The sequence below is a fragment of the Juglans microcarpa x Juglans regia genome, chromosome 2D (assembly GCF_004785595.1).
Source record: "Juglans microcarpa x Juglans regia isolate MS1-56 chromosome 2D, Jm3101_v1.0, whole genome shotgun sequence".
In the NCBI taxonomy this organism is placed as follows: Eukaryota; Viridiplantae; Streptophyta; class Magnoliopsida; order Fagales; family Juglandaceae; genus Juglans; species Juglans microcarpa x Juglans regia.
Genome location: NC_054596.1, coordinates 25,553,458 through 25,579,984, shown reverse-complemented (window position 1 = coordinate 25,579,984; position 26,527 = coordinate 25,553,458). Strand labels below are relative to the sequence as shown.

The 26,527-nt window shown below is 39.4% G+C and overlaps 1 protein-coding gene across 1 annotated transcript; it reads left to right on the top strand.

Annotated features, from left to right (window-relative positions):
* The first annotated feature begins 7,223 nt into the window (after positions 1 to 7,223).
* Positions 7,224 to 8,135, top strand: LOC121249397. The gene has a single exon (XM_041148105.1). It carries the CDS (start codon positions 7,224 to 7,226, stop codon positions 8,133 to 8,135), a length of 912 nt encoding a protein of 303 aa, XP_041004039.1.
* Positions 8,136 to 26,527: the final 18,392 nt, after the last annotated feature.

The following is a 26,527-nucleotide window of genomic DNA, read 5'->3' as shown; positions in this document are numbered from 1 at the left end:
ATTATTCATGAGATTTTGTTTAAAAAGAAAGTATTTTCCATCATGACTGGTGTAGACATGAGCTTATTTTTGACATTCTATTTCTGAATTTTGAAAAGAGAGCGAATATGAAAATTTGTGCATAATTATGTAAATATGCTTTGGATCTGCTTTGATTGCGAAGATTCATATTCTGTTTCTGCTCGGTTAGCTACCGGGGTTTGCACAACCCTACCACGGGGGTTAAACATGGTATTTGTTCTTATATGATAAGATAAGATGTGATGTTTTAATTTATGCTATGCCAAAGGGATTTTGATTATGAATATTTTCGAACTTTCGCTCTGATATATTTTATAACATGGTCTGACACTGCATTACGAAAATGTTATTCTGATTCGGCATTCTGAAATAAAATATTTGTTTCTACATTCTGAATTTTGTAAATGCTCATGTTTACACACTGGTATATATTCTCTACTTACTGAGTTGTTGATAACTCACCCCTTATCTCCATATATTTTTCAAATAATTTTGATGGTTCAGCTGGAAAACAAGAGTAGGAAGTTTTAGCAAGGTGTGATGATCGGAATGGAATAAGTGCTTGAGGGTACAAGTGTTTATTTGTGAGTCGTAGTTGGTAAACTAATTTTATTTTTCGGGTATTTTGACTTGATGAGTTAAGGATAATTTCGAGTTTTGGAGACTTTTTAATTTATGTTATTGACATTTTCTTTATTGTCCCCATGGAGAAATTTAGATATTTAGATTGATTAAATGAATTAATATTTATGGAAATTTCTGGATTTTATAGTTGTGTTATTTAAGTTGATTTTAGGTATTAAGAATTAACTCTCCGGACCTCCGAGAACGGGGCGTTACAGTTGGTATCAGAGACATGTTTGAATTCTGCTTACTATAAACCTTGGAGGTTTAGATATCTGTGGGTTTAGGAAGAAATTTCAGATTTAAGGTGTTAGAATTTTGTTAGAATTTTGTATGCACTTAATGGAATGCATCCTCCCACCTTCAATGGTCGGGACGACGCAACCGTAGCAGAAGATTGGATCCAAGATATTGAGGAGATACTCCGCGTTATAAACTGCACAGACGAACAGAAGGTTCTATACTCTGCTTTCAAACTAACGGGAGGAGCAAAAAGATGATGGATTTCTGAAAGAACCATCAGAGAAGCGGAAGGGACAAAAATAGTCCGTTGGCTGCACTTCTAACAGATCTTTCTGGAACGCTTTTTCCCAACCTCAGTCCGAGATGACAAGGCTATGGAGTTCGCTAATTTGGTACAGGGAGCTTTGACAGTACACCAGTATGCAGCTAGATTTATCGAGTTATCATGTTTTGTTGTATATTTGATCTCTGATGAGGAGAAAAAGGCTCGTAAGTTTGAACAAGGGCTGAATGAAAAGATTTATGAACGAATTGTGGGCTTTCAAATCCAGAACTTTTCAGAGTTGGTGAATAAGGCCACAGTTTTTGAGCGGAGTCTTCAAAGAGGCGCAGCACTGCTGGAACAGAGGAAGAGGACTGCGCCACAGGGGTCTCAATCTGCGATGGATCAAGGGCCGTGGAAAAAGAGAAATGATGGGAGCAGCTCGGGGCAAAAGCAAATGCATGGAAATCAATCGAACAGCCTCTGTAAGTTTTGTAATCGTGCACATTCTGGAGAGTGCAGAAGGGAAATGGGGGCGTGTTTTCGATGCAGTAAGACTGGACATCTTATCAGGGAATGCCCTTTGTTGCTGACGGACAACAAGAAGCCTAACCCACATCCAAGTTCCCAACAAGCGAATCAGGGTAATAATCAACGTAGGATGAGACCGGCTCGAGTGTTTGCACTGACATCTGAAGATGCTGAGAACGACATCAATGAGATCACAGGTACCTCACTCTATTTCTCATTGAAATCTTTTTATTTGAGTCAAGGCTAATCACACTTGCATGGAAATGTTTTAATCGTATAGCATAGAATATTGAAGGTTGGTTGAGAGTAAATTTCCTAAGGATTTGAAATTTGTGACTCAAGCTTATTCAGGACTTAAGCTTGGAATTTTTGATTATACTAAATTGTTTTATGAGTTCTCTATTAGTTAGTTTAAAAAAAAAATGTACGGACTGGTTAAATGTGGGGGTTAGTTCTTTTCCGATGTATGAGATTCAATGTTTTTAGGACTATAAGTTGTTAGACTGAGCAGCGGAAGCGTGGTTGTAGTGATATGATAGTGTGAGAGTTTATTTTGTTAGTTATTGAGGTTTTATTTTGGGTGGAGATTTTGGAATTTTTTTTCATTAACTGGATTATGGAGGTTTATATTTTAGACTTGAAATGGCAGTGTGCTCGAACGTGTATGGCTAGGAAAAATATGGAAGAATACAATCGATAATATTGGAGGGTTAAAATTTGGAATATTAGGTTCGACAATTCTGGAATATTAATTAGGTCTGACAATATGATTGACATTTGGTGTAGGCATGAATGGTTGTAGCGGATAAATATTTAGGCTTTGCTTGTGGTACTAACAAATTTCGAGGACGAAATTTTTTTGAAGGGGGAGAATGTAACACCCGGATCCAATCAAACTCAATTTTTGATTATTTATTGATTTTGTTCATTTTATTTTTGTTTTATTTTCTTCACACGTAAAATATTTTTCTGCATGTTTTATTTATTTTTTCTTTTCCGTCTATGTTTCTTTTTCACCCGTAAGTGTTCGCTTTGCTCACGGCATGCATGCACATGCATTCGTTAGCGACATGCACACCCACGCACGACTCTTCTCCATCCGCATGCACGTTACTCTCTTATCTCTAGGGTTTTCTTTTTCTTCTTCACCGCCAATGTATATATATATATATATATATACAAGCGTACGTGCATGTTGGTTTACCAAGCCTAGCTGCCGCAACTCCCACGGCATTCTCCACCCACGCACGCACAGAAATCACCATCCATAACCGTCATCCATTTTGATCTCGTCCCTCCTTCCCCTCATCCTCCATCGCAAACCACCAACACTGTAAGATAGCCACTGCAGAGCACTCCTCAGCCATGGTCTCGTAGAACCACCCCAAGCCGTGCAACGCCCAATCACTAGCCAAGCCCGTAGCGCAAAACAGGTTGATTCTCCGTGACGCCGCTGCCCTACGACCCGAACTCACTGACAGCAACTCCTCTGTGCAACAGCGCACCACCCACCAGCCGTCTTCACCACCACGGAAAGGCAGCAACCGTCGTCCAGCCGTTGAAGGAGAAACACACACAGCATACTCTGTTTTAGCTTCCGAAAACAGAGTATTGGTTGCTCCTCCAAGCACGACAAGTTTTTCGCTTTGACCAACCCCTTTCGGACGTCTCCTCCGTGGCGCAAAGGGAACCCACAGTCCAGCATCTCAGCCACGCCTAGCCGTGCCACCGTCGTTAGCCACCTAGGCCGTTGCCGCGCGTAACACTCTCAGTAACACCTCCATGCACGCTGTGGTTCACTTTGTATTTCATGACTTTGTCTCTCTCTCACTGTGCATCTCTCTCTCTCTCTCTCTCTCTCTCTTTCTCATCCAGTGCATAGCCACCGAGTGCACCACCTCCCATTGCACCCTGCGCCGTCGCACATTATCTTCTCGGTGAGTCTCTCCCACCGCTGCATGTCTAATATTCATGCGTTTATGTTCATCGCTAGTTTTATTTCTTAAGGTGTGATTATATATATATATATATATATATATGTATATTTATATGTAAAGTTTTAACCTAATATATATGTATGTATATGGAAAGTTCCAATTTTTAGCCTACTGTTTTCGGGTGAGAAGTTTTTTTTGTTGTTGTTGAGTTTATAGTTAAATAGGATTTTTGCTTTAATTTTCAATAAATATTATATTGTTTTTGATAATATTGTTAGTTAAAGGAAGAAAACCTATTTTTCTTAAGAGATGAGTTTTTCACGACTTATTTTATGAAAATTTTAGTAACCAATGTATTCTTTTTATTTATAAAATATTGTTGGTATTTTAGATATTTTGAATGTTAATTTTTATTGAGTTATATAATTATCATAATACTTATTCGATAAATTTTCTTCTTCAATATGAATTCGATTAAGTGGATATTGATGGTCTTAGAAAATGATGACATTTTAAGGTTATGAGAATTTTAGGTTTTGAGGTTTTAAAAATAGGTTCTTTTATCATTTTAAGTTTAAATATTGAAATACGTGGTTGATTGGAAATTTACCGGAATTACGTGACTTTTATAGGTGACAATTGATAACTGTTCAATATTTTGAGGAAATTCCTGAAAAGCTAAGAATTCCAGGTAAGCGGGGTTCCTATGCTAGACTTTGCATTAAAATAAAATGATCTGAGGTTGACTTTTTGGAAAATATACATATTTGGTTATGAAAAGAATTTGAACTACCTCAGTTATTTGTTCCGCATTATTCATGAGATTCTGTTTAAGAAGAAAGTATTTTCCATCATGACTGGTGTAGAAATGAGCTTATTTTTGACATTCTATTTCTGAATTTTGAAAAGAGAGCGAATATAAAAATTTGTGCATAATTATGTAAATATGCTTTGGCTCAGCTTGGATTGCGAAGATTCACTTTCTGTTTCTGCTCAGTTAGCTACCGGGGTTTGCACAACCCTACCACGGGGGTTAAACATGGTATTTGTTCTGATATGATAAGATAAGATGTGATGTTTCAGTTTATGCTATGCCAAAGGGATTTTGATTATGAATATTTTTGAATTTTCGCTCTGATATTTTTTATAACACGGTCTGACGCTGCATTATGAAAATGTTATTCTGATTCGGCATTCTGAAATAAAAGAAATGTAAGTCCACAAAAGAAGGCCATAAACACTGATGTCTTCTCTTTTTTCTTTCCACAAAATATTTAAACTCCCATATTCCTCAAGAAGACTCGGGTTTCATGCGCTTCTGTAACGCCCCGTTCCCGGAGTTCCGGAGAGCTAACTCTTAATACCTAAAATCAATTTAAATAACACAACTATAAAATCCAGAAATTTCCATAAATATTAATTCATTTAATTAATCCAAATATCTAAGTTCCTCCATGGGGACAATAAAGAAAATCTCAATAACATAAATTAAAAACTCTCCAAAACTCGAAATTATCCTTAACCCATCAAGTCAAAATACCCGAAAAATAAAACCAGTTTACCAACTAAGACTCTCAAATAAACACTTGTACCCTCAGGCACTTATTCCATTCCGATCATCACACCTTGCTAAAACTTCTTACTCTTGTGCTCTAGCAGAACTATCAAAATTATCTTAAAAATATACGAAGATAAGTGGTGAGTTATCAACAACTCAGTAAGCAGAGAACATATATACCAGTGTGTAAACAAGAGCATTTACAAAATTCAGAATGGTAGCCGATGAAAATGTAGGTTGACGGTTCATGGATCTAGTTTCGGTGGTACCCCAGCCTCTTCCCTAGTTGTCTGTGTCACACCGAGCACCAAAAATTAAGGAGGGGGCTCTTCTTTCAGTTCTCTGAGGAAATCAATCGTTCAGCAGAACCTTTTAGGTTCTCTATAGTTTTGAGGTTTCTTCGTAATCCGCCTTCTTTGGATGCCATCAGAACTATCATTCGAAATCGATGGAGTCTTGAAGGCACTCCAGTCATTTCTACCATGAGGCGTCTCGAGAATTTTTTTATACGAATGGCTTCGGAGGAAGATTGCATGAAGGCACTAGGGAAGGCTGCGATATTGACGGGATCCCATATCGTGCTTTCCATTGGACATCAGAATTTAAGGAGGAGGAAGAACCATCTATTGTTCTGGTCTGGATTGTATTGCCAAGTTTGCCTCCTAACTTTTATCATGAATGTTTTCTTAAAATTTTGACAGCCTCGATAGGTAGATTTATTAGGCATGACAATCCCATGCGTTGTGCGACTCGCACCGATGGTGCTCGTATCTGTGTGGAGATGGATGTTGCCAATGAGCCCTCTTTCTCATTTTTGGATAGGGACTCCGGGGTTGGGGTCTAGTCGTAAGCAAGATATTGTGTATGAAACATTGCCCACATTTTGCTCTAAATGTAAAATTCAGGGGCATAATGTGCGCGCCTGTAGGGCTGGGAAAAATAGGCCTGAAAATAAAGCTTGGGTTCGGCAACAAGAAATTGTTGTTGAAGAACAAGAACCCGTGGTTGAAGAGCCGAAAGAACCCGTTATAGAAAAACCTATGGTTGACGATCAAACACCATTGGTTGATGAACCCAAAGATTTAACGTTTCCTTCAATTACTGCGAAAAAAAGGATGCAGAAAATATAGTCTCGGAGGTAATAGGGGCATTCGGATTAACTTTGTTGATTGAAGAGTTGGATGTGGATAAAGAACATGGTGAGTCTCCTAATACGGAGAGTTCTGCAGAGGTGAGGCAAAATAAGGTTATACCTGAAATGAATGAAGCGATGCAGAATACCTCTACTCTACTGCGGGAGGCGGAGGTGGCTACGGAAACATTGGAGGTTGAGGATGTGTCTATTAGTGATTTGGAGGTGGACACAGAGCAGAGGGATGAGGATCAAATGAAAGAGGATGCTTTCGGTTTGGACGAAGTGTCAATGTTAGATACGGAACCTGATTCACAAGCTGAAGTTTTTCCGCTGGACAAAGAATATCATATGGAAATAGAGGAAGAAATCGGGAAGAGGAAATATCATAAAAAGAAATTCGAGAAAGGTAGGAGTTCTAATTGGGTGATCACTCGAGCCACAAAATTCTCTTTATGACAGGTTCTATATTTGTGGGGAACATCAAGGGAATCAGAACTTCTATGGGTCGTTTAAAGAGTTTGCTTAATAAGTTTAAACCGAAGATGGTAGTTTTGTTGGAGCCTTTCCAGAATTTTGATAACGCTCAAAGTTACATGTGGGCTCTTCACTTTGATTATGTAATATCCAATGAAGAAGTGGGTGGGAAAATATGGGTCTTGTGAATGAATGATATGGCTGTGCAGGTTATTCGAATGACATCGCAGTTTTGTCATTATGTGTAGCAGAGGGTGATTTTCAGTTTTTGGGTAACTTTATATATGCTAAGTGTAATATGATGGATAGGTGGATTTTATGGGAGGAGTTGAGGCTGAATAGTATGAGTGGGATCCTCGTTTGTTTGCTGGAGATTTTAACAATATTTGTTCGGATTTGGAAAGGAGGGGTGGTAGATAAAGAAGGCCAATAGCTGCTATGGATGATTTTAACCGATTGATTCATGAGGGTGGTTTGATTGATTTAAATTCGCATGGCAGTAAGTTCTCTTGGTGCAATGGACAGCGTGGATTAGCTAGAGCTTGGGCTAAACTGGACCGTGTCCTACTTGATGCTAATTTAATGTCTACTTTCCCTAATACGACTTGTTCATATTTGCAGAGGACGACTTCGGATCATTGTCCCATGATAATAGAGTTCCTTAAGGATCCTTATTCGTATGGCCCTTCTCCATTTCGGTTTCAGAAAATGTGGATTGAGCATCCAGAGTTTATGGATTTTGTAAAGAATGTGTGGTTTGTACCAGTGGTTGGGACGGGGCTTGTTAAACTTGCTAGTCACCTTAAAAAGGTTAAGGTGGCTCTTCGTGAATGGAATAAGCGGGTGTTTGGAAGGACCAATGCTCATATTGCCTCTCTTGAAGAGAATGTTGAGGGGATTGAAGGACGTCTGCAAAGAGAATGGGATATAGAAGCCAAAAGGGAGCTTGTGGTGGCCTCTGTTGAGTTGTCTGCTTGGAGACGTAAGGAAGATATCAGATTAGCTCAAATGGCAAAAATAAAATGGAAGATGGAAGGCAATCTTAACTCGAACTTCTTTCAGGTATGGTTAGCTAATAAAAGACGTAAAATAATTCTAGGAATAAGAACTTCGAACGGGATTGAGTTCAATTCACCAGAAGAAATTCATAATGGTGCCGTTGATTATTTTGAGGATTTCCTTAAAAATACTAATCAGTCAAGAGAATTTCTAGATTTATCACATTTAATCTCGTCGGTTATTGAAGAAGAGGATTGTGCCCGCCTTTGTTGCATCCCCTCCTTGGATGAAGTCAAGGAGGCTCTCTCTTCTATTCCTATAAACAGTTCTCCTGGGCCAGATGGTTTTTGAGCAAGTTTTTTTTAAGAGTTACTGGGGGGTGATTGAGATGGATGTCTTGGCAACTATCACGAAATTTGTTCTCTCTAAAAATTTATTGTGGTTATTCCGAAGACCGATAAATTTAGGCCGATAAGCAGTAGTCTATAAAATTTGTTCAAAAATTATTGTGAATCATCTGGCAGGTCTTCTTCCCAAATTGATATCTCTTAAGCAAGGAGATTTCATCCCTGGGAGGAGCATATTTGAGAATATTAGTATTACTTAGGAAATGGTTCATTCCATGAATAAGGTTTCTCATGGTGGCAATATTATGATTAAAGTTGACAAGGCCAAAGCATATGATCGGGTAGATTGGAATTTTTTGTTGGAGGTCCTCCGATGTTTTGGCTTTCCTCCTTCTTTTTGTGAATTAATTCATGCTTGCATTTCGAGTATTTGGTACTCTGTAATGCTAAATGGAACGATGAAATGTTTTTTTCAAGGTAGTCGTGGGTTACATCAGGGGGATCCATTATCGCCTTATCTATTTATTATTCTTCAGGAAGTACTTTCTCATCTTTCGAAACATAGCGTGGTGGCAAACAAGATTGGGAAATTCTCCCAATCTCGAAGTACTCCTCAGATTTCTCATCTTATGTACGCGGATGACATTGTGATTTTTTTGAATGGGAGTAAGAAGTCTGTTAGGGAACTTTTATTGGTGTTTGAAAAGTACGAAGCATGGTCAAGGCCAGATGATTAATAAAGAAAAAACTGCCATATTTTTTTCTACAAAAATTCATGTGGCTTGTAAGAGAGATCTAAAAAGGTTGATAGGGTTCTCGAAAGGCTCGTTTCACTTTAAATATCTGATGGTTCCGATTGTATTGGAGCATCTAAAGCACGTGCATTTGGAGGAGATGGTTAACAAAGTCTGAAACAAAATCAGTAGCTGGAAAATGAAGCTCCTCTCCTCGGGTGGCCATCAAATACTTCTTCGGCATGTGCTTTCTAGTATGGTTTTACATTTATTTTTTGTTTTGTAGGTTCCCCAATCTATTATTAAAGTGTTAAACCGTATGATGAGTACATTTTTTCTGGGGAAGGTGAATGGTAAAGCAAAAAAAAAGTGGGTGGCATGGGACAATATTTGTAAGCCAATAAAGGAAGGTGGCCTGGGTTTGCACAACTTGGAGGATATGCAAAAAGTATTGCATATGCGGCTTGCATGGAACTTAATTCAAGGTAAATCCTTACGGGCAAATTTTTTTAAAGGAAAATATGTGGGCTCTATGCCTTGATCTCTCATTGATATGAAAAAAGGAACGACGTTTTGGAAAATCATAGTTAAAAGTATCCCTGATGTGCTGAATAATTCAAAGTGGAGAGTGAGGGAGGGGAATATTTTATTTTGGTATGATAAATGGAGGGATAGGGGTCCGTTAGTTGAGGATTTCCAGATTGTGGGGAATCCATTGCTTAAAGTTAAGGAGTGTAAGCGGAATAGTATTTGGGATGTGGAGCTGTTGGTTTCGTTAGTGGGACAAGATAATGTGGATGATATTATTGAGGCTTTGGCTGGTTGTAAGGAGGGGTCTAATTTGTTGATCTGGACTAAACACGAGAGTGGTAGTTTTTCAACTAAATCAGCTTGGAATTGCATTCGAATACGAGGTTCAAGTATGGATTAGCATCCTTGGATGTGGCATAGGTTGTTGCCTCCTAAAATCTCTGTTTTTATGTGGAGAGCATGGAATATGGCTTTGAGCGTTGATGATCGTCTTAGACGGATTGGGATCCCGATAGTTTCTCGTTGTGATTGTTGTGAAGTAGGTAAGTACAAAGATCAAAATCATGTATTGTTTGGAGGAGATTTTCCAGCTAATATATGGCGTTATTGTGGTAATATTTTTGGTCTACCTCTTGGTCGTTCTTGGATGGAGACGGTGACGGCCTGGTTTCGACGTGCGTCAAACTACTCTCAAGTGGGGATTTTATGGGGCTGCTTTTGTTGATTATTACTTGACATCTTTGGTGTAGAAGATGCACTGCCCGTATGGAGGGGCACACTCAATCTATTAGTGCGGTTTGGCATACTATTAAGAATTGGATGGGTTCAATAAGTCAAGAAATGAAAAAGGTTAATAAATGTTCTAATTACGAATTACAGATTTTACAGGTTTTGCAAATTGCACCTAAAGTTCCAGCAAGGCAGTATTTAAAGCTTGTGGCTAGGCAAAAGACTACTCAAGGGTGGTATTATTAGAAATGATCAAGGATTTTTGTGGAAATCAAACTAGATTCTCAAGTGGTAATCTCGTGGTGGAATAGGCGGAGATGTGGAGTATAGTACTTGGAGGATTTTTGGGAGGATAAACTTGTCCTTATGGACTCTATGGTTTGCGTAGTTCAGCACATTTATACGTAAGGAAATAAAGTTGCTGACTAGTTGGCTTGGAGCAGGGCGGCTGGTCTTAACACGGAATGGAATATTATTGGGGATTTGCCTAGGATCCTTCGAGGATTAATTCGCTTGGATAAACTTGGTTTACCATCTTTAGAGTCATCCCTCATGTGGAGTTTGGTCGTTGTGTTGGTTTGATAAGATTTTATTGTCTATTTTTGTTGTGCTCACGTTCTTTTTGCAGGGGGGTTTTTTGCTTTTTTTTTTTTGGCTTCTTGTTTTTTGGATAGCAAAATCTAGGCTATTTTGATGCCTGGATTTGGAATTTTATATTGTATCCCCAGGAATTGGTCTGTAACCACGGTTTTCATCCGTCATAAGTAAGGGTTTATTAATAAAATTGGGATGGGGTCACTCGTGGACAGGTGATTCTCAGCTCTTTACAAAAAAAAAAAAAAAAAAAAAAAAGTTGCTATTTGGACAGACGAATTATGTATACTTGCGACAATTGTTGTTCGTTGGAAGGAATTTATTAATTGCAACGATTTTTTGAACCGTCCCAATTACATCACCTTTGTCGCTGGTTTTTGTCCCTCCTGGCGCTTTAAATCAACATTTTTGATGCAATGATTTCGTTGCAAAAACCAATTTATGAAGCCCATTAAATCACCACTTCAGACAATGCACAATCTTGGCAACACTCTAATCATTACGGCAAGAAAAAAATAGCCAAAATTAAGTTTTCCCGACCAAAGACACCTGACGGTGGATCAACAATTTCCAACGCAATGACATTCATTTCTGGCGATTTCAAGTACGCCGGAATAAATTATATTTGTAGCGATTTTTGAGAAGCACTGGGAAAAACTTGTTGTGTACCTTCTTTTACAACCAACTAGTGGCGAAGAGGGAAACGACGTGAAAAACTATTTGCAACACAAATGGGTGTTATTTGTGGCGAAACATGCCGCAAGAAAAGCCTGATTTCTTGTATGTAAATCTTCGTGTTTCACTCTTTGTTTATATCATATATGTTTATTTATGTTTTAATTCATGGATCAACGTCTGATCATCATATCAATGTGGTCATTCGACCGTGATATTGGCCTCCAATGTTGGAGGCCAATAGTACAAATTAGCCCCATTTTTCACCATTTTCAAATGGGGTTATCCCCATTTGAAAAATAACCCCATTTAGAAAATGCATCAACATAGAGATATTCTTCGTTAGTTTGAGTGGAAAGCAAAATTTTCTCTCTCTCTCATGTTTGAAGTTCTCGTTGAAGGATTTGAGTTTAGTGCACAACTACATGGTTTTGCAGGTAGGAATTTATGTTAACACGAGTTCCGTCCTAGTAGAATTGTTGTAATTCATCGAAAATTTAAATTCATGATAGAAACCCTCTTTTGTAAAATAAATATTGTAGAAGAGTTTCTACCTGTGAAAGCTTTGTCTAGGAGGAATTTAGTCAGTGGAATATACTGATCAATACTCATTCCAACTGAGTATTTTTCAAGTTTCTTTAGTCGCTTTTCCATTTCTAAATTTTTTTATTTTTCCTTAAATAGGTAACTGACGCCCGCCACGTGCTCGTTGTCCGTACTTCTTCTACTTCGTTTAGTCCAGGCGCCCTTCTTATTTTCTCGCTCACACACTCTCCTTCACTCTTTGATCGTCGTCAATCTAGCAAGCCGTGGCTGCCATCAACCATGCCTTGACCCCCGCATCCTATTGGTAAGCATCTACTAGCCCCTCCCCTGCCTCTGAAAGTCTCTCTCTCTTTCTCTTTCTCTCTCTCCACTCATAGCCTAGGTTGCGTCCATCGTGAACTAGCTCCATGGCCTATAAATAGGTCGGATCTCTACCCTTCGAAACCCATCCCGAGCCACTCTCGCCCTTAATCCCATCTTTCATCACCAATCTCTCAAGCTCTCCCTCTCTAGCTCTCTTTTCTGCTACAATAGTAAAATTTATCCCGGAGCTCCGTAGTGTGCCGTCACAGGCCACCCCCTTCCAACGGCTTCACACTGGTCGTCTATTTGAAAGGGGCCTTTCAAGGTGCTAGAGAAATTGGGAGGAGGGGCCCACCCAAGACATATTTGAAAGGGGACCTTTTAGGGTTTTTCCTCTTCTGTTATTGCTTTAAATAAGTCTCTTTGACACTTCATTTATATCTTTTGGATAATTTCCTTTGTGGACAGTTTGAGTTGTTCTTAATATTTTTCGGTGCTTTAACACTTGGGCTTCTTGGCTGAAACTCGTAATTAGGTGGTGATTCCATTATTCTCTTATGAGTATTTCTCCATTTTCCATCCAATCCTTGTTCATTTATTTTCTTGCATGTTCATATATTTTCTTGCACTTTCTCGCATATCAAACATATCCTAACCTCATCCTTCATATTCTTGATTCTTCACATTATCATATTCCCTAAAAATAACCCTTCATCCATCACCAATTGCCATAATCAAAAAGCCTAGCCTCCATACAATTGTCATAGCAGAAAACCTAGCCTCTATAAGCAAGTCGTATTATTTAGAACTCAAACCCAATCTTCCATAAGCAAGTCCTGTAATTTACGACTCAACCCCTATGATGGGAACTAAGGTAGGCCTAATCTTAAACATCATTTGCAAATTCTAGATAGGCCAATTACAAGATCAAGGACCAAGAAGATCAAGGAAGCAATGCACGGATTGGTGCAATCCACTTGGGATAAAGCTAGCAAGAGCCCAACACTCAAGATGGGCTTGAAAGAAGGAGAACCAGCTTTGATCCACTTGATTCAAGCTGTGGAAGACATGACATAGAGCATAAACACGAGTGGAATGCCATTATTCGAGCGTAAACACGTAAAGGAGTGTGTGAGGTTTTTCCACTAACATTCATTTGTGCAGCATTTTACAATGTCTCATCGGAGTGGCTCTTCACCAAAGGGGATGGTAGATAACTCATCATTTGTATTGCAATCCATGCAACAACAGTTTGAGCGGTTGAACTTGGTGTTAGGTGAAGTGAGGGATAGGATGGATCATCAAGAAGTGGTAATTAGAAATTTACAAGGCAGGAGAGATAGGAGGAGGAGTGAACCTTGTATTGAACATAACTGTAAGAATGAAGAGTATGGTGAGTCTCTTGTTGCCAGGCATGCTCTCAATATACAAATTAAGATGGATGATACAGAGAAGCAGAGCGAGAACATTTTTCATACTAGATGCCACATCAACAACAAGGTATGTAGTATGATCATTGATTTGCGGAGTAGTATTAATTTGGCTAGCACTACTTTAGTTGAGAAATTGAATTTACCTACCTTAAAACACCCTAGACCATACATGTTGCAGTGGTCGAGTGATTGTGGGGAGGTTAGGGTCAATAAGCAAGTTCTAGTTACTTTTTCAATTGGAAAATACCAGGATATGGTCCTTTGTGATGTAATGCCTATGCATGCTGGTCATATTTTGTTGGGGACGCCATGGGAGTATGATAGGAAGGTGATCCATGATGGGTTAAGGAACATGTACAGTTTTGAAATGGATGGAAAAACAATCAAACTTGCTCCTTTAACTTCAACACAAGTCCATGGGGACCATTTGAAACTGAAAAGTGAGGTTGCTCAAAAAAGAAAGAGTGAAAATGAGTGTGATTAAAAAAGAAAAAGTGAAAAGGAGATTGAGCTAAAAAGCAAGAGTGAAAGTGAGATTGAGAAAAAAAGAAATAGTGAGGCCGAAAACGAGAGAGAGAGTAAAATGAGAGAGATAAAAGATGAGGGTGAGGTTGAAACCTCAAGAGAAAGAGAGAATGAGTTGAAAAACAGTTGTTAAGTCGAGAGTTCAAAACAAGATGAAGGAAAAGAGAGTGACAGAAAAAAATAGAGTGAAACGCAAAAAGAGAGTGAAAAAGAAAAGAATTGTGGAAAGAAAAGAGAGAGTGAAGAAAGTGAGAGAAAAACAAAAAGAAAAGTGAGTTTTTATGCTAAGACAAGTCTTAATACTAACGAATTTGACGTATCTTTGCCTAGTGTTATTGTCTTTTTGTTGCAGGGATATGAGGTCATGTTTCCTAGAGGTGTGTTTAGTGGATTGCCACCTATTAGGGAGATAGAGTACTACATTGATTTTGTGCCAGGTGCGACAATTCCTAACCTACCTTTCTTTGAAGAACATGAGTCTTTTTCACACTTGAAGGGACAAGGTAAGTCGTTGACTATAATGCATGCTAAGCGGGAGGACTGTGTTGAGACTTTTCCTCATGTATTCAAATACACACAAGGTATGGAAAATTTTGTGGTTGATGCTTTAGCAAGAAGGTACGTCCTTATCTTCATTTTAGATGCAAAATTGTTGAGACTTGAATATAATAAGGAATTGCATGCTAATGATGATGACTTTGCTAGTGTGTACGGAACATGTGAAAAAGCATCGTTTGGTAAGTTCTATAAATTAGATTGGTACTTGTTTAGAGAGAATAGATTTTGTGTGCCAACTAGTTTTACGCTTAAGTTGCTTGTGTGTGATAGACATGGTGGTTTGTTGGGTAACTTTGGTATAAGGAAGACTTTCAATATGTTGCATGAACGTTTGTGGGAGTATCATTTGCCATTCACTGATGTATTGCATGAACGTTTGTGGAAGTATCATTTGTCATTCATTAACGTGTTGCATGAACATTTGTGGAAGTATTACTTGCCATTCATTGAGTTTGCATATAATTGGAGTGGTGTAAGAAAAACTTCAGGTGTGTTTCATTAACGTTTGTGGGAGTATCATTTGCCATTCATTGAATTGCTACATGGACATTTGCGGGAGTATCATTTGCCCTTATTAGAGTGTGCATATAAAACCTTGCATACTACTATTTCTTATTCTCCTTTTGAGGTTGTTTATGGTTTTAATCCACTTACTCCTTTACCTTCGATGGCTTTGCTTGTTGATGATAGGAGTAGCTTGGATGAACATTTTCAATTTCTTGAGAAAATTAATGAAAATACACATGAAGTAGATCTTTCAAGTAAGTATCAAGTTTTTCCTATTTTCAATGTTACGAACATTTTTCCTTTTGATCCAGGTGGAGATTCGAGGTCGAATCCTTTTGAGGAGAGGGGGAATGATGGGAACCAAGGTGGGCCTAGTCTTAAAGATCATTTGCAAATTCTAGATGGGCCAATTACAAGATCAAGGACCAAGAAGATCAAGGAAGCAATGCACGGATTGGTGCAATCCACTTGGGATGAAGCTAGCAAGTGCCCAACACTCAAGATGGACTTGAAAGAAGGAGAACCAGCTTTGATCCACTTGATTCAAGCTGTGGAAGACATGACTTAGAGATAGGGCCTATTGTTATTGGAGACTTCAAATTTGGTTAAATGATTTATTTTATTAGTTTAGAATAAGTGGGCTTGAAGATATCTGGCCCACACGTCTTATTTTCAATGAACTAGAGTTTTCAAGAAGGCCTTGTATTTTGGCCAAGGGCTTACTTGGAAAGTTACATTTTAGGAATTAGGGTTTTAAGAGGTACTGTAGCGATACTGTAGCCGCGGGTATTGTAGCGTGACACTGTTCATCAGGGGCATTTTGGGTAAAAAGGGGCTTTATTTTGGCTAGGGTTTTAATTAGGTTTAGTTTAAATACTCCTTGTAGCCTCATTTGAAGGTTAGACAATATTGAATTTTATTTGTGAGTTGAGTTGTCTCCTCTTGTTCTTGATTGAACTCTTGAACTTATCAAAGGTAAATCACAACATTTGTGGCGTTCCTCCTTTGTAATCTGGGTTCTTGAGACGGGTTCTTCAACGGGTCTAGATTTTAATATAATCTAGGTTCTTGAAACGGGTTCTCATCGGGTCTAGATTCTCCATCCTTGACTTGATTTTTGGCTTTCTTGGGGAGTTTTCAAATTGATTGTGGGTTCAAGGGATTTCATTCCCACGGGTTCATATCATTTGGTATTCAGAGCAAGGTTTCCAATCAGGTCTGATTCTATCTTTTAATTTCTTGCATCCTTAAATTTAATTCTAGGGCTACATTGTTCTAGAGTTGCCAAAAAAAAAAAATTGCAGAAACGAAAAGTAGGCTGCCAAAATTCTAAGGGTTTTGGGTTTGGCTGAAATTTGCATCACCTAGGGTTTCAAAATTCTAGGGTTTAATGCATATCTGAGTTTGTCAATTGCTTGGAATGTCGTTCCATTGATATCTGAAATTTGCATCACCATGCGTAGATCCCTCACTTAGGGTTCTACGCCATTGCCTACCACGACCATCCGTCGTGAGATTTCCCTTCCTCCACCATCCAGTTAGGTCGAATCTGTCATCCTAGATCTCCCAGTTTTGTCCATATTAGCACCTGCCACTGTGCCCCACCAATACCGCCATCTAGCTCTTCCCCTCCTGACGACACAACAATAAGTTTGTTTGCCACTCAACTCGTATCTTATTTTTAGGCCACGTTCAAATCTGACTAACTGCAATTTCCATCTGCACAGCAAGTCCTGCACGTGCACACTCAGTTTCCTCTCGATCTGAGAGGGACACTTTAATTCAGCGCATGCTTGATCATCCAGATTTCCCGTCTGCTTAGTATATAACTCTCCAGCGCGACCCTCGATATTTTAACATGAAATTATCGCTAACTTGTATAATGTCGTTGTGTTAAGAAGGGCCTTGGGCCCAGAGAAGGGTTGGGATTATTTTGTTGTAATTGTTGTCGAAAATTGGTGAGTAGTTAGGGTTTGTGAAACTGTGGATTTGTGACTGTCGTGTGTGATTGTTGCGTGCTATGCCATGCCATCCAATAAACTGTCTATCATGCATATGCATATTATTGCTTTTAATAATTGCCATGATTTATTCAACTCTGATATGTTCTATATTGTGTTGTGTAATCTAAAAACTAGGTTTTTGGAAAAGATATTTTTGGTGTGGGTGCGTGCATATCACAACCCCATGTCGAGATGGGGTATTATCTCGGTAGAGCTCCTCTTGTCACTCTGGAGCGTGTAAAACTGAGTGACGTCCCCTGGCCAGTCGCCGGGCGACAGCAGCTTGGTCAAGATGGTAATGCTCTTGGTACAATCCAGAGCCCCTCTGCTAGCGGGGTAGAGGATGCCTAGTCACGTTACACGCCTATCGTTACTCATGGTGTGACAAAGGGAGCCAGGGTGTGCGGGTGCTCTCGATGGGAGACCATGGTGTGCACTGTAATATATGGTTGTGTTTGGGTATGAAAGGGGATGGATATTTTTGGATAGTTGCTTCCATGATTGCTTAACACGTTTGCTTGTACAATTTCATCTTTGAATCTCTTGGTTGTTGATCTGTGGATTTGTTTGTTAAGATTGCGAATCTCATTGTGGTATTCCCACTATGAAACCGTTGATTTTGATGCAGAGGATGATTGTGAGAGTGGAGAATTGGTTCCGCCTGAGGAGTGAAGACTTGGATACCTTTCCCTTATGTAGCATTGCTGTGTGTTTTCTTTTTAATTAGTCGGATGACTGTATAAATTTTATGTCAGGGATTGGGAGACTGGTGGCTAATGGTTATTTTGCATGGGGTGTAATTTAAATTTTCTGGTACTGTTAGCAGTTTAGACTGGCCTTTCTATTTTTCCGTTGTGTTTATAACTGCATACTTGTTTATTGCATCCCTGCACACACTTACTTTCACAATGTGCCTGGGTGTATGAACCCTAAAACTTCTTTTCTGTCTTCTCCCTCCCCTCCTGTGCCACACCACCCCCAGCCCCTTCTCTTTCATTTTATTCTTCTTCCCGCAACCCCTAAGCCCGCGCACAACCCACGCCCACCACGAGCTCGCCGGCCGAACTTCTTCTACTCCGTTCTGTCCATCCCTCCATCACTCTATGTTTGTCGTCGATCTAGCAAGCTACGGCCGCCATCCACTATGCATTGCCCCCACCCGGTCGAAAAATATCTACTAGCCCCTCTCCTCCCTCTCTATCTCTCTCCTTTGCAACCGTGTGCATTGCCGTCAATGTCGCCACCTTGCCGTCACCGTGTGTGATGCTTGACTTTCCCCACCATGCTGTGCATCCACTCGCAGCCTAGGTTGCATCCATTGTGTCCTAGCTCCACAGCCTATAAATAGGTCGGATCTCCACCCTTTGAAACCCATCCCGAGCCACTCTCGCTCTCAATCCCGTCCTTCATCATCGGTCTCTCAAGCTCTTCCTCTCTAGCTCTCTTTTCCATTACGATAGGAAAATTTCTTCAAAAGCTCAGTCGCGCACTGTCACGGGCCACCCTATTAGACCCCCACGTAAAGTGGCCTCTACCCATGTCGTACATGCCTTAGTCATGATGGGGACATCACCCTTGGCCAACCCACAAGCATGTGTTGGCCGGTGCCGTGATAAGCACAAGGAGCCCAGCATGCATTCATTCCTTGGCCCACACGTTGACACGCATAGAGTGCCCAGCATGCAGGCCAACGAGGTTAGTGATCCTGGCATGTGCACACCCATGCGCATGCCCATGCACACAGCACAGCACTGCGCTCAGCAATGCACCGCGCTGCCATGCGCGCGACAATACGCATGCCCTTGCGAATTTCTTTGCACCGCGTGGCCCTGCATGCGCCCATGTGTCGCATGGCCATGTGCGTGCTGATGTGTTGCACAGCCTTGTCAGTGCTCAGGCCTCCAACTTGGGCCATGCCACTCAGCAGCACGCCCCAGCCCACCTGCTGCACATTAGCGAGGTTAGTGGCATGCCCTCATAGGCATGCCATCCAACGCACAGCTCTAGCCCGTGCCTTGCAAGGCTAGTGGCATGCCCACCAGGCATGCTATCCAGTGCATGGTTCCAGCCCATGCCTTGCAGCTTCAACATCCAAGCCACCAGCTTAGGCCATGCAGAGCCAAAGCCTAGGCCACCAGCCTGGGCCATGTAGCACGCACGCATGGACCATTGCTCAGACCATCAGCAAGCCTTGCATGGCACCATGCCATGCCCACCAGAAAGCCCTTGCATGGCACACTGTCATACCCATTAGCAAGCCATGATGTGCCACCTAGCCATGGACCAGCCCGAAGACCATCATGCACCATCTTAGCCCACCCATGGGCTCATGCACGCCATGGGCCACATTGGCCCGTCCACTACTATCTTGAGACATTTAGTATTTATTTTATTTTATTTTATTTATTTAATTATTTTCAAGGGACCTGTTGGAGGTTTCCAATTTGGTTTGCTTATAAATTGCACCTTATTTACTTGCTTTAGAATCTTTTGGCAAATACCCTAGAGGGAGGATTATTGTTTAAGAGATCACAAATCGATGCCATTGCACTTGGGCTTTTTGGGTGAAATTCGCGAATCCCTAAGAGAGGATCACACCTTGCAATTCATTGAATATGTGTGATTCATTTATCTTGTTCTTGCAACTTGGTGCAATTCATGAATCCAAGTTGTGTTATTATCAATATATGAGGTTTATTCAACTATTGTGCAATCCGTGAATCATTAGTTGAATTGTTATCTTTTGCTCATCCAAGTTCTTAAGTATTCTTGCTTTGTTCTTGAGTGTTCATCTTTGTGTTCTTGGTATTCATCATTATAATGCTCTTCCAATCCATCCAACCCTAAAAGTCAAACAACCATAGTGTTTGTAAACTTTCCATAAATTGTTTGCTCCATCCAATTTGTCCTAGCCGAAACACACTTTCCTTATTTGTTCAAATTCAAATTTGGCTATCACTTACCTAATTTGAATTAACCCTAGTCGCCACTCACACTTTCAATAATAGTGTTTCTAAACTTTAGGAACCCTAATCACTCCATGCCCTTCCCTATAGCCGGCCGAACACTTACCAAATTGAGTTTCAAGATTTTAGGAAACATTCCTAAAATCTCTCAATTATCCAATCAAGCCTTATCCCTTCTCACCCGTCCAACCCTAGCCGCCCATCACCCAAACACTAATTTCAAACCCTAGCCTCCATCATCCAAACCCTAAGTGGCACCAACCCTGGTGTCCCACTATTGTCGTGTGCCTCTTTACCCAATGGAGTCCAAACACTTAATCATCCTTTCCATCGTTCCATAGTATCCCTACACCAATTTAAGCCTAAACACATAACCTCACTCTACCAAAATTGCCATCTTTGCTACCATTGTTTGAGAATCAAGAAAGAGAGAAACGGGCATTCGATCATTAGAAGGAGAACCTAGACTGTAACATCTGGGCCGAGCAGGAAATTCGCGTCCGAATTTTTTTTTATGGATGAAAAGCCCACTTGGATTTTAACGAGTAGTTTTGAGAATAGGTTTCGGTTCCCAAATATTTATTTCGGCGATTTATGAGTTTTATTGAGATTGTTAATTAGATTAATTTCAGCAAATATTTTATGGACCAAGCATGTTTTATTTTATTTGATTTTTGGCCTGACAAGTTATGTAAATTTTGTTTAGGATGAGTCGAGATCCAAAACTTCGAGAAAAAGCCTATGCTTTAATCCCATACAAGATCCGGGCCAAATTACTTTAGGCTAAAGAGCCCAAGCTCGTGGAAACAATATTCCTAGACTCCACGTTCTTCACGGTTTCACGTCCGTTTTATGCCCATGCGTGCACGCACGACACTGTTTTTCATCCGCACGCACGTCTCCCTCATATCTCTAGGGTTTGCACCTCACATATATATAGACACATATATATATATATATATATTATCCCATGCTATTAGAAACTACGCATACACTTGCCGCCGCACCACCTTAGGGTATTCTTTGACCAGCCAAGCGTAGCTAGCCACGGCTTCCCCCTATTGCAGAATCACAAGCCCCAACCTCCATTCCCTCAGTTTGTCGCACCCCAACAGCTGGCCAAGCCGTAACACAACACGGATTTATTTTTCCGTGACACCGCTGCCTAGACCACGCGAACGTAAGCCTCAACCACCGCTCAGTCGTAGCCTACATCCTTGTACGTTTGCAGCAAACTCCTTCGCACCACCACCTCCATCTCCATGTAAAACCGACGCCCAGAGCAACCATCGGAAAACACTTTCGACAGCCACGGGAAACAGCAACCCACAACTTTTACCGAGTTAAAATCCTCTATTTTATTTCCCAAAAATAGAGCATTCTTGGAGGGCACCGTGAACCACAACCACCACCCCACCTTTGTTCATGGCCACAAATCAGAACCACTATAGCCACTGATCTGCACCTCGCCACCTCAACCACCGCTCTCTCTCTCTCTCTCTCGGTAGCACCTCCATGCACACGCCGTATGTCACTCTTTATATTTTGACTTTATCCCTCTCTCACAGTGTTTCTCTCTCTCACTCTCTCTCTCTTCCATTGCTCCGCCGCGATCACCACCGCTACGTCGCATGCTACGTCGTGTGCATGGAGACTATTTATTGTATTTCAGTTGTGAACCTATCATTTAATGCCACATCATGTGGGATGGTGAGTAGATTTCTTCTATTATATTTCTTTGTTTGTAGTCAATTGCTTGTGAACTAAAAAATAATTCCAAATATCCAATAGAAAACATCAACTAGTCCGATGTTTGAATTAAGAGTAATTGAGTGAGTACCTGGATGACATGTACAAGTTCTAGCAGAAAGCATAGAGTTGGATATAAAATGAACTAGGTCTAGCCCATTGGAAGCCAATTAATCAAGAATAAAGAAAGAGAAGAGAGAAGAAAAAGATAAAGCAAAAGATATCAACTCAAATACAAATATGGTAAGAGTGACAGAAGGCAACTAGTACTCAGCTACTCCAAAGGAGTGAGACCTCTATAAAAGGAGATAATCTCTACAAATCTCTAGACTTCTCTGTACACAAAAAGAACAGATTCACTCTCCTTAGATTATTGGCTCTCATCTCCAGATTTCTATAGCGAAGGCGTCTTCATCAACCGCCTTAAGACTCCATTTTCTTTATCATATTGAGAGCTATAAGAGGCCATGAGATATTCTAAAACCACCAACATAGTAGATTTCACTTCGAAAAATCCATGGATGTAAATCTCCGTGTCTCCCTCTTTGTTTATATTATATATGTTTTATTTATTATTTATTTTTATGGATGAACGTTCGATCATCATATCAACGTGATCATTCGACCGTACTCTTGGCCTCCTACCCCATTTGAAAAATGTATCAACATAGAGATATTGTTTCTTATGTTTGAGTGGAAAGCGAAATTCTCTCTCTCTCATGTTCGAATTTCCCGTTGAAGGATTTGAGTTTAGTGCACAACTACATGGTTTTGCAGCTAGAAATTAATGTTAACACAAGTTCAATCAGTATAGAATTGTTGTAATTCATCACAAATTTGAACTCATGCTAGAAACCCTCTTTCGTAAAATAAATATTGCAGAAGAGTTTCTGCCTATGAAAGCTTTGTCTAGGAGGAATTTAGTTAGTGGAATATACTGATCAATACTCATTCCAACCTGAGTATTTTTCAAGTTTCTTCAATCACTTCTCCACTACTGAAAATTTTTTACTTTTCCTTAAAATAGGCTTACATCTTTAAATAGGCTTGAGATTGAAAATTATTTCATATTTACAAGCATTGTTCTACATACTTTTTACTTTTATATCACAAGGTTCAAACAATTTCCTATTTGATAACAAACAAAAGAAAAGGAATAAGATTCAGATTTATGAATTTGGTGGTCTTCGTGAAAAAGATTGAGATCCCATATAATTATCTGTCCCAAGTATTTTCTATGATAAAGAGAAAAATCAACAATCCGAGACATGAGAAACCGCTGAAAATAAATGGCTTTCACTTGCATGATATGCAAAATTCGATATAACAGTTTGGCTTGTCTATGTTGTACGTTGAGTTTGGCTAGTGAAGAAATTCATTTGATATAAGCTGATGATGATGAACTTATATTTAGGTGTACATTCATCCAAAAATCTAAAGAAAACTTTGTCGCCAAAGTTAAACCATCGATCTTCCTAAAGTAGTCTATCCCATTTTAGCCATTATTTGGGGATATCCTAAAGATCTAACGGTTCGATCATCTATCTGGGATGAAATTTAATCGTCCCAAAAAAAGTGATGATTTTAGAAAGCGATGATTTATAATTTGAGGTTATGAGATTTTAGGTTTCGAAGAATTAAATACGTTATTTTAGAAGTTTAGGCTTATATCGAAATACGTGCTTGATTGAAAGTTTACGGAAACTACGTGATTATTTTATAGGTGGTGATTAATTATTGTTTGACATTTTTGAGGAAAATTTCGAAAAAAGATAAGAAGTTCAGGTAAGTAGGGATCCTATGCTAGAATTTGCATAAAAATAAAAATGAACTGAGGTTGATTTATAAAAATGTGCATTATATGTTTTGAAAACAAATGTGGAAATAGCCTCAGTTATTTGTTTGTCATTACTCATTGAATTCTGATGAAAAAGAGCATTTTTGCCATGACTATTATAGACATGAGTTTATTTTTGACATTCTATTTCTGATTTATGCAAAAAGAGTGAATATGAAAATTTGTGCATAAAGATTGTAAATATGCTTTGGATCTGTTTTGATTACGAAGATAATATGATTTTGTTCAGTACTATGTTTGGATAAGATGTGATTTCTGAAAACCCTTGGCATGACTCTTTAATTCTGAATTTGATTCTGTTTCCACTCTATTTAGTTACGGCCCTGCCACAGGTTATAATTGTGGATACGGCCCAACCACGAGTAATAATAGTATATATGGTCCAACCACAAGTAATAATAGTGGATACGACCCAACCACGGGTTACAACAGTGGATACGGCTCAACCACGGGTTACAACAGTGGATACGGCTCAACCACGGGTAATAATAGTGGATACGGCCCAACCAAGGGTTACAACAGTGGATACGGCTCAACCACGGGTAATAATAGTGGATACGGCCCAACCACGGGTTATAATAGTGGATACGGTACGGTCCTACCACGGGTTATAGTGGTGGTCTCTGTTTTGAGTGTACACCTTGGTGACAAAGTGACTTATGTTCTGCTTGGCTATCCGCAGATGCACAACCCTACCATGGGGGTTATACATGGTTTCTGTTTTGATATGATGTTCTGATGACGATGATGATCATTTATGTTATGCCAAAAGATATTTTTGAATGAAATTATTTGTAAATCTTCGCTATGATATTTTGATAACATGTTCTGTTTCTGCACTTCGAAAATGAAAATGTTTTGTTCTGCATTCTGATTTCTATAAATGCTCATGTTTACACACTGGTATATGATTTGGCGGTCTTTGTGAAAAAGATTGAGATCCCATATAATTATCCGTCCCAAGTATTTTCAATGATAAAGAGAAAAATCGACAATGCGAGACATGAGAAAGCACTGAAAATAAATGATTTGTTACTTTCATGATATGCAAAATTCGATATAACAGTTCGGTTTGTCTATGATGTACGTTGAGTTTGGCTAGTGAGGAAATTCATCTGATATAAGCTGATGATGATGAACTTATATTTAGGTGTACGTTCATACAAAAATCTAAAGAAACCCTTGTCCCCAAAGTTAAACCATCGATCTTCCTAAAGTAGTCTATCCCATTTTAGCCATTATTTGGGGATATCCTTATTTTTGGTCAAACCTTGTAAAATAAATCTGGGTGTTTGTACGTAGCCCATATGCTAGGAATTATATGCTACCAAATTCTGAATATCCACCAATTATTATAGAAGTTATACATTTTAGATGGAAATGTTCATTTATTATATTTATATTTATATCATACATATTCTTCCAGTCTTTCCCATCACGTTAAGGCCAATACAAGGAGAACAAACATAACCAAATCATAGGGGATTTAAACTAGCTCAACAGTATAAGACTTTTGCAAACGAAGTTGAAGGATACTCAAATTCCTAGCTTCGAGTCTACAATATGCTCATGTTAAGGTGGACAAGGAGTCCATTCTTTTTTTAATAATGAGCAAGTCCTCCTCTAGTGTTACCATAGATTAGTATGCAATCCAAGCAGGATTATCTCTATATAAACCACTTGAGCATGTATGCCAATCACTCATCCAATTCGTCAAATCTTAGCTACAACCCGTACAAACCATGGGGTTCACTAACCAGTCAGTGCATTTCCTTAGCTTTGATCCTCATTTTGGGAGCTTTGGCTTCTCAAGCTGCTGCTCATACCCTCCAAGATGTAGCAATGGATGAGAAGTACGAGCAAGGCTTGGCTTGCACTATAACACCCCGTTCTCGGAGGTCCGGAGAGTTAGCTATTAATACATAATATCAACTTAAATAACACAACTATAAAACACAGAAAAAAAACTCCATAAAATATTAATTCAATTACTCACCCAAAAATCTATGTTCCTTCATAGGGACAACAAAGAAGTTCTCAATAACATAAATTAAAAACTCTCCAAAGACTCAAAAAAAATATCCTTAATTCGTCAATCAAAATACCGAAAGTAAATCAACTTACTAACTATGATTCTCGAATATGCACTTGTACCCTCAGGCACTTATTTCACTACGATCATAACACATTGCTAAAACTTCTTACTCTTGTTCTCCAGTTGAACCATCAAAATTATCTAGAAAATATATGGAGAGAAGGGGTGAGTTATCAACAACTTAGTAAGTAGAAGACATATACCAGTGTGTAAGCATGAGCATTTACAAAGATTATAATCCAGAACAAAACATTTTCATTTTCAAAGTGCGGAAGCAGAACATGTTATCAAAATATTAGAGCGAAGATTTAGAAATAATTTCATTAAAAAATATCTTTTGGCATAGCATAAATGATCATCATCATCATCAGAACATCATATCAGAACAGAAGCCATGTATAACCCCCGTGGTAGGGTTGTGCACACACGGATAGCCAAGCAGAACATAAATCACTCTATCACCAAGGTATGCACTCTAAACAGAGACCACTACTATAACCCATTGCAGGGCCGTATCCACTATTATAACCCGTGGTTGGGCCGTATCCACTATTATTACCCGTGGTTGGCCGTATCCACTATTGTAACCC